Source organism: Squalius cephalus (assembly GCF_949319135.1).
Source record: "Squalius cephalus genome assembly, chromosome: 22".
In the NCBI taxonomy this organism is placed as follows: Eukaryota; Metazoa; Chordata; class Actinopteri; order Cypriniformes; family Leuciscidae; genus Squalius; species Squalius cephalus.
This window is the reverse complement of record NC_137143.1, coordinates 29077964-29092779: the sequence shown is the minus strand read 5'-3', so window position 1 is coordinate 29092779 and position 14816 is coordinate 29077964. Positions and strand designations below refer to the sequence as shown.

At 38.4% G+C, this 14816-nt stretch overlaps 1 protein-coding gene across 1 annotated transcript; it reads left to right on the top strand.

Moving 5' to 3' along the window:
• Window positions 1-710: 710 nt before the first annotated feature.
• nucks1a (nuclear casein kinase and cyclin-dependent kinase substrate 1a) lies at window positions 711-8229 on the top strand. The gene is made up of 8 exons (XM_079857462.1): window positions 711-968; window positions 2666-2715; window positions 2917-3013; window positions 3298-3344; window positions 3435-3587; window positions 3849-4001; window positions 4525-4680; window positions 5907-8229. Exons 1-8 carry the CDS (start codon window positions 952-954, stop codon window positions 6146-6148), a joined length of 915 nt encoding a protein of 304 aa, XP_079713588.1. The 5' UTR covers window positions 711-951; the 3' UTR covers window positions 6149-8229.
• The last annotated feature ends 6587 nt before the right edge of the window (window positions 8230-14816 follow it).

Genomic DNA, 14816 nt, shown 5'->3' with positions numbered 1-14816 from the left:
GGACAACATCAAAATAGGACCATTTCTGAGCAATGCTTTCAACAAAACAAAGCAAACCATGAGGGTGGATAGTCTGGAGATATTAGAATCGACTACACTACTTTTTTGTTTTCACTGCGATTTAATCTATTACACAATTCAGCATTGAGAAAAATGGGAATGTGATCAAATATCCAAACATTTATCTTATTTCCCATAAAAACAATAATTAACATTATTATAATATGAACTTTAATGATGACACATGATTGAATAATGCTAGTAACTGTTAGCATTAAAGCAACATATTCCTTTTATCAGTATTGCAATAATATAATTTAAAAAGTGATCGAGTTAGGTCTGATTCTAGGTCAGTAGCCAACAAAATACATATTTTCGAGGTCTCAAACCTTCTGCCGTGTGCTTTCGCTTATATAAACTTAATTTCAAAAGAAACAAACGACACAAAGTTGTTCTACAGTTAAACTGGGACATCTTGCATATCGTGAGGGCCTCTTTTTGTTTCTGAGCCGAGCCATGCTGTTCAACCTATCCGCAAACGAGGGGGAGGGTAAATGCTTTGGAGACCCTACGTTTGATAGACAGCCACAAAACCCAATCACAAATCGAACAATCGTTTGAACTGGCCAATAGCGTCGCTCTCTGGGCAAATCTAGCAGAGTGGGCTGAGTTTGAACGGCAATGCCCGCCCTCCATCCAATCGTTAGGTTGCGCGAAGGCTGCAGTTTCAGTTTGTTTTATTCACCATTTTGAGTAGCTGAAGGTAAAATTTAAACTAAATACCTTCGTAGAGCAGGAATATCTCCCGCATTGTTTGATTTTTACCACAGGGAGAGGGCGTTGGTTTTGCGACGTCACCTCTTGTGTTTTAAAACAGCACATTTTGTTTGCATTTTCCCTGCTTTTCTTTTGCTCTTTCACAATTTTTAACCTCTACAGTATTCCTGCAAAATGGCAAGACCAGTGAGGTACGTGGGTTTCCATTCGTCCTGCTGATGGCTGCTGCATGCACACTGACTTCTAGGCTTCACGCATGTGCCAGGCATCGTTATGTTCTTGTTTTAGAGCTCGATTTTGTAACATTTTGGCTCATTCGTGCATGCATTTTGCTCGTTGTTTCTTCCCCAGTGGCGGAGGGCTGTGTCTTTTACATTTATGGGGATATCGTGCACGTTTCTAATGTGCATCAATCAGGATTCTGAAATCTGTTATTCTTCCTGCATCTCCTACCTATATTTCACAATATATTTGTTGTTTGAGAAGCACTAAAAGGCTTCATGTTTCCTTGTAAGCCAGTGAGAATATGGCTTCCCATTCATCCTCGCCAAAGCTTCAGGAGGGGTAATAAAATCCCATTGGAGGTGCACATTGGCCCATTCAAGTGATTTTGCAACCTGTAAAGCGCACATATTTGCGCAGATTTCTCAACGATGCCGAAACAATAGATTGCGAAAGCCCGTTGGTGTTTTAGGGAGGGAAGCGCGTTTTTAATGTATTTTTTTTTTGATAGCGGTAAATTAACACGACGCGCGTGACGTCAGAGGGGGGCGGGGTGGCTGAGAGCGACCACACCTCCCGTTTGGAGTTATGTGAAAAACGTGCACAAAATTTGATGTTCAGTGTCCATATTTTGAGTTCAAATGGCAAAAGGAGATTAGTGTATGTGACTTATGCGTTGTCGACCGAGGGCCGACATAACAAAAAAAGAGTAAAAATGGTGCGCGCCTTCCTCACGTATCGACTGTAACGTTACAGAAAAAAACGTAACACGCTGTGCTTACGAACATTAACCGTCGTGATTATATGCAAATATAGCGAATACCGATTTATTACTTCATTATAACTTATTAAATAAGTTATTTTTTTTATTTGATATTAGCCACCACAGTTATTTAAGAAAAAAAAAAATGAATAAAATGGCAGATTCTGAAAAGCCTCGTACTGTAATAACTATTACCACCATGGCATGGTAAATATGAGGAATTACGCCAAAAGAAGACTTGCGATTAAATTTATTTCACAAAGTTAGCCTATTTATTTTTAATGTAAAATATTTTTTGCATAATTTGAACAAAATCCCTAGTATTTTGTCCGATTTTACTTGGTTAATGGTAGTTGTTGGGGTGTTTTTTTTTTTGTGGTTGGGGGCGGGGGGGGGGTAGGTTTCTACGTGTGTCACGTGATTGATACTGTGAAGGGTTTTACTGTTTATAAATCAAAATCAAATGTATTAATGAATGTATGTGGCATGTACATGTACATGTAGACAAAATATGATAATTATTAGTTATACATGTCATTATGTATATTATCATGTCCTTTCTGGATTGATGATTCAAGTATTGTAATTTATAATCCAAAACGTCTAATTACTTTAAAGTAGCTTGTGGCTTTTCAAGCATCTCAACACCATGTCTGGCCTGAGTGGTTAAATGGAACAAGACTGCAGTATTAATGAAACCCTCATTGAAATGCTAATTGAGGAACTATTTAACGATCATTAATTTAAGTAAACATAATGAAGCGAGGCATGTTAAATTAACTTCGGTTTCCTGCAGAAATGCTGACCACCTTCTGATGGTCTGTAAGCCCTTAAAACAAGAATTAACGTCACATGCACCGCTGCATCACAAACTCTTGTTACAGTATTTTGTCTTTCCTACAGGAACAGAAAGGTGGTGAATTACTCCCAGTTTAATGAATCCGACGATGCAGGTAAAAAACCATCTCTAAAACCTGTAATTTTAGCTTTCTGAAAAGTATTGATGTGCGACAAAGAATTTCTTTCCAAGTTTAGTCGATATTGGAATGCAAATATTCTGCAGGTCGATTGGTGACCTTTCAGAGATTGTTTTAAATAATCAGTTTATGCAGTCATTTACTTCATGGTTCAATCCATCTCGTTTCTGCCTCCAGATGAGGACTATGGGAGAGACAAGGAAACAACTAAGAAGATACGTGCTCCACCCCGTGAAATCAAGAACAAGAAGACTAAGAATTCACAGGAAGAGAGGCAAGAATCTAGTCTTTTTCCAGCTTTGGTGTATAACCGTATATTTGATGAAAAAATATTATTAGAATAATGCATTTAAAATGATTTTATATGTATTAAATGGTGAATTTCATGACAGGATTTGTGTGTTTTGGGATCCCCAGGGATCGTGAACCTTTTTGAGATCCATTTTCTCCTTATGACCCACATATATGCTGCGGTTAATTATAACTAGGAAATAAATGCCACATACAAGGACATTCTCCTTCAAAGTTCAAACCACTAACAAACCTTTTCCCTTACAGCGAGGATTCAGATGACAAACTGTCCAAACCCAAAAATGACTCCGCAGGTAAATTGTGTTTTTTTATCTACCGCGGATGATTTGATTCAAAATAAAGTGGCATAAAAAATGATTAACGTCTAATCTTGTGTTTGAAAGATGACTTCGGTAGTGATGAAGACAACGACTTTGGAGAGGAAGGGGAAGAGGAAGATGGAGGAAGTGACTATGATGATAAAAAGGCCAAAAAGGGAAAGAAAGCAAAGGTGGAGAAGCCAGGCAAAAAGTCACTGAAGAGGAAACGAGGTGGAGGTGAGACGTGGACAGACAAAAAAAATAAAACCTTATTTCTCCTTGAATTCTCATGCATAAAACATGAAGCAGCAGATGTTAAACTATGAGCATAAAGTTTAGTCTTATTCTGGCCATTAACTGTCCATTTAGACTGAAAAAGACCATCTGACCAACATATAAAACAACCACAGTTTAGGAGTGCGTGTTCTGAAATGCAAATAGAGCATAATGTGAATGCATCTGTTCTGCATGTTGTTGACACTTGTGATTCCTCTGCAGATGATAGTGATGATGATAAAGAGGTGAGCAGGAAACCGAGGCAGGTGAGGCAGGCTGCGTCAAAGGCCGTGTCCAAACAGAGAGAAATCCTTCTTGGAGACGGTGGCAGTGAGGATGAGGAGAAAGATGAGGAAGAGCAGGCGTTCCTGGACCGTAAGTGTGATGCTTTTTAACTGCAGTGTTCAATATGTTTGACACTTTGACTCAGCATCACTATTATTATTAATTTTGTTCATACTTGGACTGGCGAATGATAAAACGATGCCAAATTTACACTGTAAAGGTGGCACAGAAGTGCTTCTGAAGTGGCCATTAGGATTCTTAACACAGACTGTTTAATACTTCTCAAATGCATTTACACAGCAATTTTTAATAGTATAGGCTACTTTTATATTAGCAGTTGAGGTGGGTCAGAGCAGGCATAATTTAGTTATGCGGCATTATGTCTTTACACCGAATGTTAAGCAGACACTGTTTAAAGATGCCTCAAATTAACAAAAAGCCAGTTATTAGACACCCATACCGCCCTGGCAACTTAACATGACATTAACTACTCAGAATCCCTTAGTAACACCATAGCAATGGTTCACATTACAATAGTATTGCGGTGGCCATTTTTGCACAGCCAAGCGCCACTCACATTTCATAAAAATGTACTTTCTGATTTTCTCTGCAGAAGAGTCTGGCAGTGATGAAGACTTCATGGTTGATGATGATGATGACAGTGACTATGGGCACTCCAAAAAGAAAGGCAAAAAAGTGGTGCAGAAAGGAGGAAGGAGAGTTGAGAAGAAGGACAAGAAATCCCCTAAACCCCGGCTAAAGGCCACAGGTAACCACTGACGCCGCTAAGATTTTCATGGTTACGGAAAAGAGCAGCTTGGACAGGATGTGGGCTTCAACTCGTTTAAATGGAAGTTTTGTAACCGACTAGTCTAAAAGAAAGACATCATCTAAAGACTTGTGTATATATGATCTATTTGAGCACTTAATCTATGAATCAAACAGTCAAATCCCATAGTAAACGCGGCACACTTGGCGAATAAAGTGATGGGCATTTGCTACTAGAAGCAGCTGTACTGTTTAATTGACTAGTTTTGCACTTCCCTAGTCTTTACTGTCATCTTTGATCAATTTAGTGTCCTTTCTTTAAAAAACAAACTCTTAGGCCTTGTTTACACCTGGTGTTAAGATGCGTTTTGGTTGATCGGATAAAAAGTAGACGAGGGAGACACATTCCTGTTTGCACCTGGTGTTTTAATCCATCTCTTTTGCCCACTTCTGTCCTGATTACTTCGAGGGGAGGGTCTATGGGCAGGGAAATACAGGGTGGGCCATTTATATGGATACACCGTAATAACATGGGAATGGTTGGTGATATTAAAGTCCTGTTTGTGGCACATTAGTATATGTGAGGGGGCAAACTCCTCAAGATGGGTGGTGACCATGGTGGCCATTTAGAAGTCCACAAACAGGGCTTTAATATCACCAACCAGTCCCATGTTATTACGGTGTATCCATATAAATGGCCCACCCTGTATATTGGTTTTTCAATGTAATTCACATATAAACGCGCCCGGAGACGACAGGAAAACACACGGAGAGCAGCAGCTTTCATTTCTGCTCTGACAGTCGCAATACCACGCTGAACACTGTGAGTGTGTGTTAGAAATCAGGAATGTTTGAGAGAACATTGTGCTTTTCTTTGTCGGATGAAACACAAAATTGGTTTTAAGGTGAAAAACGCACAAAGTATAAATCTCGTCTGGCTAGTGCGCTTCCCATAATGTTTACGCATCCGGTCATTAGGCGTCTTTTGTGGCTTGAACACATTTGACCATATGAGGGTTTACACTACGAAAGCAATCCGGTCGAATGCGTTTTCCACTACCTCTGGAAGTGGTCGAAAGTGGACAAGCTCGACCTCGTTTCCACCTGTATTTAGCGTCATCCACTTGTGATCAATCGACCAAAACGCATCTTAATACCAGGAGTAAACAGGACCTTACTGACTCCAAAGTTTTAAAGTTAATGTGAACGTGTGTGTTTGTTCCTCAGTGAACCCCAGCCCCATGAAGGGGAAAGGGAAAGGTCGCCCAAGTGCAGCTAAAGCACTGGAGAAATCCTCACCTAAAGATGACGAGGAACCCGAGAGCCCCCTTGAAGACGAGGAGGAAGACGAGGTGGAGAAGAAAGAGTCTCCTCCCACCAAAAAGACAAAGGATGACGCCCCCGAAGATGAGGAAGACGAGGAGGAAGAGGACGGCTCAGAAGAGGAGGCTCCATCCGGGGAAGACTAGCCATGTTATTAACGGCGTCCCTTTCTTCTTCTCTTTCCCTTTACACTCTTTCCTTATCTGCATTTTTTGGGGTGGGGGGTGGGAGAGGGTTGGGCTTGTTTGCTTTTCAGATTTTTTTCATTGTCTGTTGTGGCCTGGCTCAACGGTTTGAACTCTTTTGATTTCCCTTTTTTTTTTTTTTTTTTTTTGCCTATAAATTCCATATCGCAAAGGACATTTTCCCAGAACTTGTTAGCGTATATATCTATATATATTATTGAGTAAAATGTGTCTGAGTCTGTTTATTTATGGGTATATAATCTCGAGGGAAGCCCATCGTTCCAACCAGTAGCGCCGCTGCTCGCCCAGGGTAATCACATGACCGTATTCTCAAAAAATCTCTTTTGCTTTAGCGCTCTTGTTCATTTCGGTAACATGTATAAAGCTTATTGCCTACTCTGCATTGTTGCGACCGATGTTCCTCATTCATGAAACAAAATTCTGTGTAAAATGTTCGTAAAACCATTCTTGCGTAAATGAACTCCTTTCACACCGTGCAAACAAAACAAGTATTAGTGTAATGGCTTATTGGAGTGTAAATGCAATCGTTTACAAATTGTCGCAGTCGATTCACTGCAATTTGCGCAAGATTGGTTTTACGAACCAATTTTGCTTGCGTTTAACGAATGTCGCATTCGATTTGCGAAAGTACATCATTTTAACGTATGAATAGTTTTGCAAAGTTCTGAAACAGTGTTTAATTAAGGTCCAATGCGTTTGTTGTGTAGTGATTCCTCTCTAGAAAGCCATTCGTTAGGAAGTTTTGCAATCCGTAATAGTTCACGCCGTTTGTTTGGATACTAGCGGCTCTGCTTATCTGAGGATTCGTTTTGTATTTATTCAACATGCGCTCGCTTGGATCATCTGCGGAAGATGGAGAAACTGACATCTAATGCTCGTGGTTTGAGAATTACATTTGTCGTGGTACACTTTATCCAGGGTTTGCTATTCAATTTTCAGTTTTACCTTTTAAATAAACAGTCTCAATTTGTGTAGTTTGAACCATAATGCAGTTACTGTTTTAGTAATATTCTGGATTAAAAATGTCAAATTCTGCGACATTACCACAGAACGTAATTTCAATTTGTACCTCAGTTTGTTGTGTACTTACAATGGCAAGTGTCTGATGTTTGCCCCATTGTAAGTTCATTTCTTGGTGTGTTCTTTGTTGTTGTTTTTTTTTTTGGCAAACTGAGGTACGAGTTGCCATCCATCAAGCTAAACTCGTTTTGAACCTGGAATATTTCTTCAAGAATCATGAATTTAGTTTTTTTGTTTTTGTTTTTTTTCCTCATCCGCCAGATCATCTCATATTAAGGCTGCAGTATGAATGCTTTCATCTCTTTTCTCAAAAGAGGCTCGCAGTGAGCGTGCTGAGATCGGGCCTTAAAATGGTTAATTGCACGGGAAATGTGAATCTGATGTCTTTCTGCCTTACCAAGCCTGTTTTTCAAAATCTTGTACCGCAAAGCTAAATGTTCAGAAACAGAGGGCATCTTTGACTCTTGCCCGTTTCGCCCAGAGATTGTATTGCTCAATGTTGGGGATCTCTTCAACCAAGCAAATAATGTTTTAAAAAGGTCAAATATTGTTATTCTTCAGCCCTGGATCAGATGTGTTTGTGATGTCCTGACACAGAGAGGCATATTTGCACTGTGAGGATTGAGAAGAATTGTACTATTCATACCTTATGTGTGTTTGCTCATTAAATATATATTTCTGTTGCTGCTTGTTTTTAATTCCAGACACATATGATGTATATCCCATGATGCATTTCAAGGGGCTTTTCTGTCTACAAGTGCATACATGGCATTCTGACATGGTCCGATCCTTTCTGCCAGGCATCTCTGAATATTTTCCACTCGTGCTGTCTATGAATTGGTTTTTAACCTAGCTGTCCAAAAACGTATGAATGTTTTGTTTTTTTGTGCTTGATTTAATTTTAAACTGGTTTCTTTTGTTTCATTTTTCCTCCTCAGATTTTTTTTGTATTGTTTGTTTTTTTAAGAAAAGAAATAAAATGTATCTTCATTTTAATGAGAAACTGTCGTACGGTGTCTTATTGTCTCTACGTTTTAAATTTTTTTTTTAAATATTTTACTGTCATACCTTAGTGTTGATGTCATTTAAAGGGAAAGTACAGGTAAATAGTTATGGAGATGTTTAGGCTTATATCCAATGAAAAAACTATAATCAGAAGCATAATCATGGAGATGTTTAAGCTTATATCCAATGAAAATATTATAATCCGAACCATGTCCAGCAGTTGCAATACTAAATTCCAACACACTATGCCAGTGTTTTCCAGATTTCAACTGAGTTGCCTTCAGTGTATGTTAATCTGCAAGTCTGAGACTGTTCAAAGACGAGTTAACCACATTGTGAATTACCAGTAGAAAAGAAAATCATTTTGTAGCAAAAGTTAGCATCAAAATATAAATTTTACTACATTAAAAGTTAACTAATTATCAAATATTTTTATCACTGCTAATTAATTATCCAAATTTTGAAAAAGTTTCTAGAAAATGTAAGGGAAGTTTAAAGAGTGAGATCAGAAAAACCACAAATGGCTGGAGGGAGGCCAGAGGTGTGAAACAAACAGCGTGAAAAACGTCAAGTTAGTCTGCTTGAAAATGAGAAACGCACAAAACATGTAAGCATGAATTTATGTTTCAGCATTTCTGCTCACTGAAATCCATTTTTTCAAGCTTTTTTTAAACAATTTCACAGTAGTTTTAATGTGCTTGATATTGGTTTTTGTTTTAGTCAGCATGAAACAGAAGTTGCGATAGTCTTAGTAGCCAGATGGGTAGACTGTGTACAGTCACATGGTCAGCAACAACACTGTGGTGTTTAAGCGATCCTCACTAAGGGCCCAAAAAATATCTGCACGCCATTACACTTGTTATGACTGATTCAGAGCCATAACAAGAGATAGGAGACCAAGCCACGAGCAAATGGTGCAACTAACAAAAAATTTAAACAACAAAACCAACAATGGGGTGTGAGTGTCAGCATCAGTAGTGTAGGGTAGGTGCATGGATGTATTGTGTGTGTTGGGTGAATTCACAAATACAAGACATGAACTTAGATGAACTTAAATGTCCATCTATGTGAAGTCCTGGCGTCACGAGCGAGGCGTGGACCCGGACAACAGAGCAGCGTTCGAGCCTTTAGCCACCAGACCAGAACAGGAAGAGATCAATGCAGCGGAGGAGCTCCTATTTAAACACCAGCCTCCCAGGTGCCAGCAATTAGGCCTAAAAGAGAGGAGGAGGAGGGGCAGGAGAGCGACCAGAAACAGGCCAAGGGCCGTAACACCCCCCCATGTAGGCTCTGTTTTGGCTTTGTGTTAGTTCTGTTCCTGTTTGCCAGAGTGCCCTGTCATTTGACATAGTTTCTAATGCCCGCTACATTTCGCCAATCCTATAAGATCATTACAAATATCACACTGTACGACGCAGATCTAATAAACTAATGTTTGTAGACTTTACGATGATGACACCTATTGAATCATAGGCTACGACGCAAGTTAGTATCAAAGAATAAAACATCATTAGCATGCGCTAGTGTAGAGCAAGATGAATCCCGCTTGTGGTTTTTAATGTGCGCTGAAATAAAGAGCAGGAAGCGAAAGAGGAGAATATGGACACGGTCATGGCTAGGGAAAAGTGGCCAACTTGGTATTCCAATCTTGCAAATGGAGCTTGAGGTAAGTAGTTTTAAGTTTTAGCGCCTTGTTGTGGTGATCAATACGCCACTTCATGTTGCATTTTTATTGGCTAGTCAGTAGACGTCGGTCGTAGCAGCAAACACAGTGAGTGCTTCTCGATACTCAAAGTAATGCTTCTTCATTTCCTCGCTCCAGTGTTGCCAGATTGGAAATGTCCAAGTATCGTACCAGAAGCTCAAAATTATCGTATTTGGAAGAAAATTATCGTACACGAGTCAACGACATGAAAATGACAGACATCCCAACCTGCACAAAGTCATTTCTGGGAGTCAAGAAATCTCCAACGGGGGGGGGGGGGGGGGGTGTGTGTTCGGTTCTGATTCGGGATAAAAGCCCGCCCGCACTTACAATTGATTGGTTGGGTCCTTACATGCGCTTCGTGAGGCACACTAGCACACACACGCAAGGTCTCTCGCTCCCTCTCTCTACAGGTTCTTCCCCCGGTAGACGTAGAATCCACGGCTAGATCAATGAGAAGTCCTATTACAACGACCATCATTTGAAGTGTCACACAGTTCTGAAATTATCGTACATTATAGGATTTTTTCCATTATTGATCGTACATCGTACAGAGGTCAAAATTATCGTACAAATACGATAATTATCGTACATCTGGCAACACTGCCTCGCTCCTCCGTCCTCCAGCCCGTGACACGGAAACCGATCGAACCCATCTTGATGGACATCTCAATTCTCTAATTGCACCACGAGGAGGAGAGGAATGAGGAGCGAAGATACACTCGCATCCTAAGGGGGTGGAGCTAAGACGCGAGGAAAGGAAACGAGGATGCACAAATAAGAAATGAGAAGCACCCACTGTTAGATGATCATGCTAAAAGGAATTATGAAAATTATTGCAGGCTCTCTTTGGTCACAGGACCGTGACAACGGCAGTCTTTGAACCTCTCTCACTGTGCGGCGTAGGACCACCGTTCAGGAGCAATGACCACAGAAATCGTCACGATTGTTCATCTTTCATTTGCCCAAAATCGTAAATGTGTACCGTGTTTGATTAATTATCCCGTTCATTTGTTCCTCTGTGTATTTAAGTCCTGTCTTCATTCAGTTCTTTGTTTGGTGTCGTCAATAGCCGCGTTTCCATTACAGATTTGCGCAAAACTTTTGCGATATTTTCTAAATGTCGATAAAAAAACTATTGCGAAATGACGGTGTTTCCATTAACCGATGTTATGCGACTAAAACATATTTTTTCCCTCTTGCGATAAGTCATTCCAAAAAATCATGGCAACAGATGCTGGTAGGTTTACGTATATCCCAGTAACTAGCCATTATTTTTAAAAGAAGGAGTCGTAGGTGTGTTATCCAAGCATTAATGGCAAGGAAAGCCCCTTATACTGGGAGTGGTTTCTCACTCATTTCTGCTTCAAGGTCTTGATCAATTGTGGCATTTCTTTGTTGTTTAATCCAGTATTCCCGTAATACTTTTGTCTTCTATGACTTTAATGAAGAACTCGGTCTCGTCCTCTGTCCAAACATACCTCCATCTACGTCAGGTGACCTGTAAATGCGCAAAAACTGTTTCCATTGCAGTTTTGCGAAATATTCCTTTTTTGAATTGCCTGAAAAACCACCTCATGAGAGCGTAAAAACTTTTTTGCGAAAATGAGTTTCCATTGGGCGTATTTTCAATTCGCAATTTCAGTTTGCGCAATTTGAAGGGTAATGGAAACGCGGTTAGTGTTAAGTGGTTGTGAAATCTGTTTCCCAGACTTTTTCCATGGATTTTTGGATTAAAGACTGATTCCTTGAATAATGTGCGCTTCATTATATACAGCCACCTGTGACATACACCACCACCACTAGCCTGAACCATTGATACAAGGCAGGATGGATCCCTGCTCTCATGTAGTTTACACCAAATTCTGACCCTACCATCTGAATGTCACAGTGGAAATCGAGACTCATCAGACCAGGAATCATTCTCCTGTTCTTAGCTGACAAGAGTGTCACCAGTGTGTGTTCTGCCGATGTAGCTCATCTGCTTCAACGTTGGATGTGTTGTGCGTTCAGAGACCTTTGTTGTAACAAGTGCTTATTTGAGTTACTGTTGCCTTTTTTATCAGCTTGAACCAGTCTGGTCATTCTCCTCTGACATCAACAAGGCATTTTCACCCACAGAACTGCCACTCACTGGACATTCTCTATAAACCCTAGAGATAGTTGATCAGCAGTTTCTGAAATAATCAGGCCAGACTGTCTGGCACCAACAACCCTGCCACGTACAGTCACATAGGCCATATTTACGTTTGAGTTGACGTCAATCGCCACCGTAGCTTTTTCAATGACGTCCACCTCATATTGATGGGAATATCCGATCTCTCCGCTTACATGGCCGACGCAAATTAAAAAAAAAATCACTTTTTTCCCCATTCTGATGCTTGTTAACGAGCAGTTGAACAGGTATTAGAAATTAGAGGTAACCCCACTTTTGTTTCATTTTTATGAAACAGCTTAAAAGACGGCTGAATATCAATCAAAAATGCAAACATAAGGTAAGAGGGTAGATTTTGATAGGTAGACAGATAGGTAGATTTATATATTTATAACAAGCACTTTGGGATGTCTATGCACAGGCATTTACACACCTTAAATAATTATTATAAAAAGCACTTTATATAGTATAGGTACTTTTAATGTTTTTTAGCTTTATATGTCTATTAGTTGTTATGTATGTTTTTTTTCTATGTATGGGACTACGGATGGAAATTAGCATTGTGCTAAATCCGGCGTATTTACGTCAATTTCTATTGTACATTCATTAATATGCACTGTCCCGTCCAAATAAATAAAAAAATGAATGAAGGTGAGTGGCTGGTGATATCCAAGTGAAACGGCATCACGGACAAGAAAAAATGTGGGATGGGACTTGATTTTGTCCATGAATTGTCAACTTGGTTGAATGGTTGTTGTTTGCTATTGCTCGATGCTTTTCATGCGTAATTAAAAAACTTAAGTTATGTGGAAGTTCACATAACTTAATTTTTTCAATTACATTAATTTACTTCATAATTTTAAGGCAACGGATTTACTCACTTTTTTAAAGTAAAGTCAACTGATCACTTTTTACAGTATAGATAGATAGATAGATAGATAGATAGATAGATAGATAGATAGATAGATGCTGTGATAGATAGAACACCTGCTGTGCTGTACTTAACTGGACCTGCCTGAAAATCCACCAAGAATGTAGAAGATCGAGTACAGCCTCTGTGATGTGGCTTTCCAGACGTGTGTGTTCTCACAGCTCATCCCGCCCACTTCCTGCTGCGCCTGGAACTACTCCTCAAACTTCTACTGATGTCACTTCACGGTGTACACACGTTCACATGGGAATCAATAAAGACACAAGAGACGACGACACTTGAATTTACCCTTTCAGATGGAGATCAAACGTATGTATTTCAACTGTCGTTTTCTGTCAGCATATATCTTGTGTCTTTATAATGGGTTATTTCATGATGTGTAGCTAATGATGCACCTGTGATTGTAAAACCATAAAATCATAAGGATTTAATAATAATTAATCATTCAAATGTTGTGTATAAGTGTGTAAATGTTAGTGTTAGTGAATTATATTCCTTCACAGACCAGTAAAAAATAATATTTGTAATACTTTAGATGATAAAACTGGTCAGTTGGTAAAAAACAAAATAATAATAATATTTAAATGCTTGTTTTAAAAAATGCTTGTTAATTTTATCCTAAAACAGGTGAACTCATACATACACAATATCAATTTAAGAAACAAAAAAAATTCCAGGACCTGAAGTTCCCTCTGAAAGGCAGTGTCAGGTAAGATGCGACGCGCTTCAGTGCTTTGTCCTGTCTAAAACCTTTTCATGGCTCAGTTATGGTAACCTTAGTTTATATTTAAGACAGGGGTCCAGTCTATGTGGTTGACAGCAAAATAAAAGAGTGTCACTTCTAAGAGTTAAATTCGAATGAGTTTGCGCATGTTGCACTTAAAGACGTGTCTTCTTCCTCCCAACAAGCTATCTACGAACAGTGGAAAGAGGAAGTTAGCAGTTACCGTCATGTCAATGAGCAACTATATTCACAAGAAGAGGTTTTGAACTTAAGTGACCTCACAATATTTATGTACACTTATTTTAAGATTATGAATGTAGTAGTAAGCTTTAAAATGTACATTATAGCATTCAAAAGTTTGGGGTAAGATTTTTATTAAACAATTGTGCTGCTTACATTTTCTTATGGAGACCATGATACATTTTTTTTCAGAATTCATTGATGAATAGAAAGTTCAAAAGAATAGCATTTATTAAAATAAATAAATAAATATATTATTTTGTAACAATTGTGTATACCAATCATGAAAAATCTGTTATATACAAATAGTAGGCTATAGGAAATGGAAAGGAATTTATTATATTTTAATTGTATATTTATTAAAAAGGCTATAATATATATATAAAAACATAATAATAAATAAATAAATATGATATAATATAAATAAATAAATAATAATAATAAATTAAATAATAAATATAAAATATAAATGGAATAAAAATATAATTAATTAAATATAATATGAATAAATAAAATATTTATGATTATATATATAGCCTAACTTTTTCATTAACGTATTGAGATTTCTGTTGAAATGTGTTTAATTTTCATGAAAGTAATGTCATGATACACAAAAAAAAAAAAACTCTTAATAGTCCTAAAAACATACTTCATTTCCTTGTTCTTGAAAGCTTTTGTGAGATTCACCCATTATGTGAAACAGGAGATTTACGGTTTGCTAAATGGACTAAACACAGTCGTGCATCATTCAAACATTTGCAATTTGCGTCAATGTGAACAGGGAACTTAAATTTCTCCAAAGAAATTTAGAGAAATATTCCATGAGTC

Excerpts from the sequence above, each read along its gene's own strand:
- nucks1a (XM_079857462.1), top strand. Across the intron at positions 2,716-2,916 it reads TAATGAATCCGACGATGCAG|ATGAGGACTATGGGAGAGAC; the intron begins GTAAAAAACCAT and ends TTCTGCCTCCAG. Across the intron at positions 4,681-5,906 it reads ACCCCGGCTAAAGGCCACAG|TGAACCCCAGCCCCATGAAG; the intron begins GTAACCACTGAC and ends TTTGTTCCTCAG.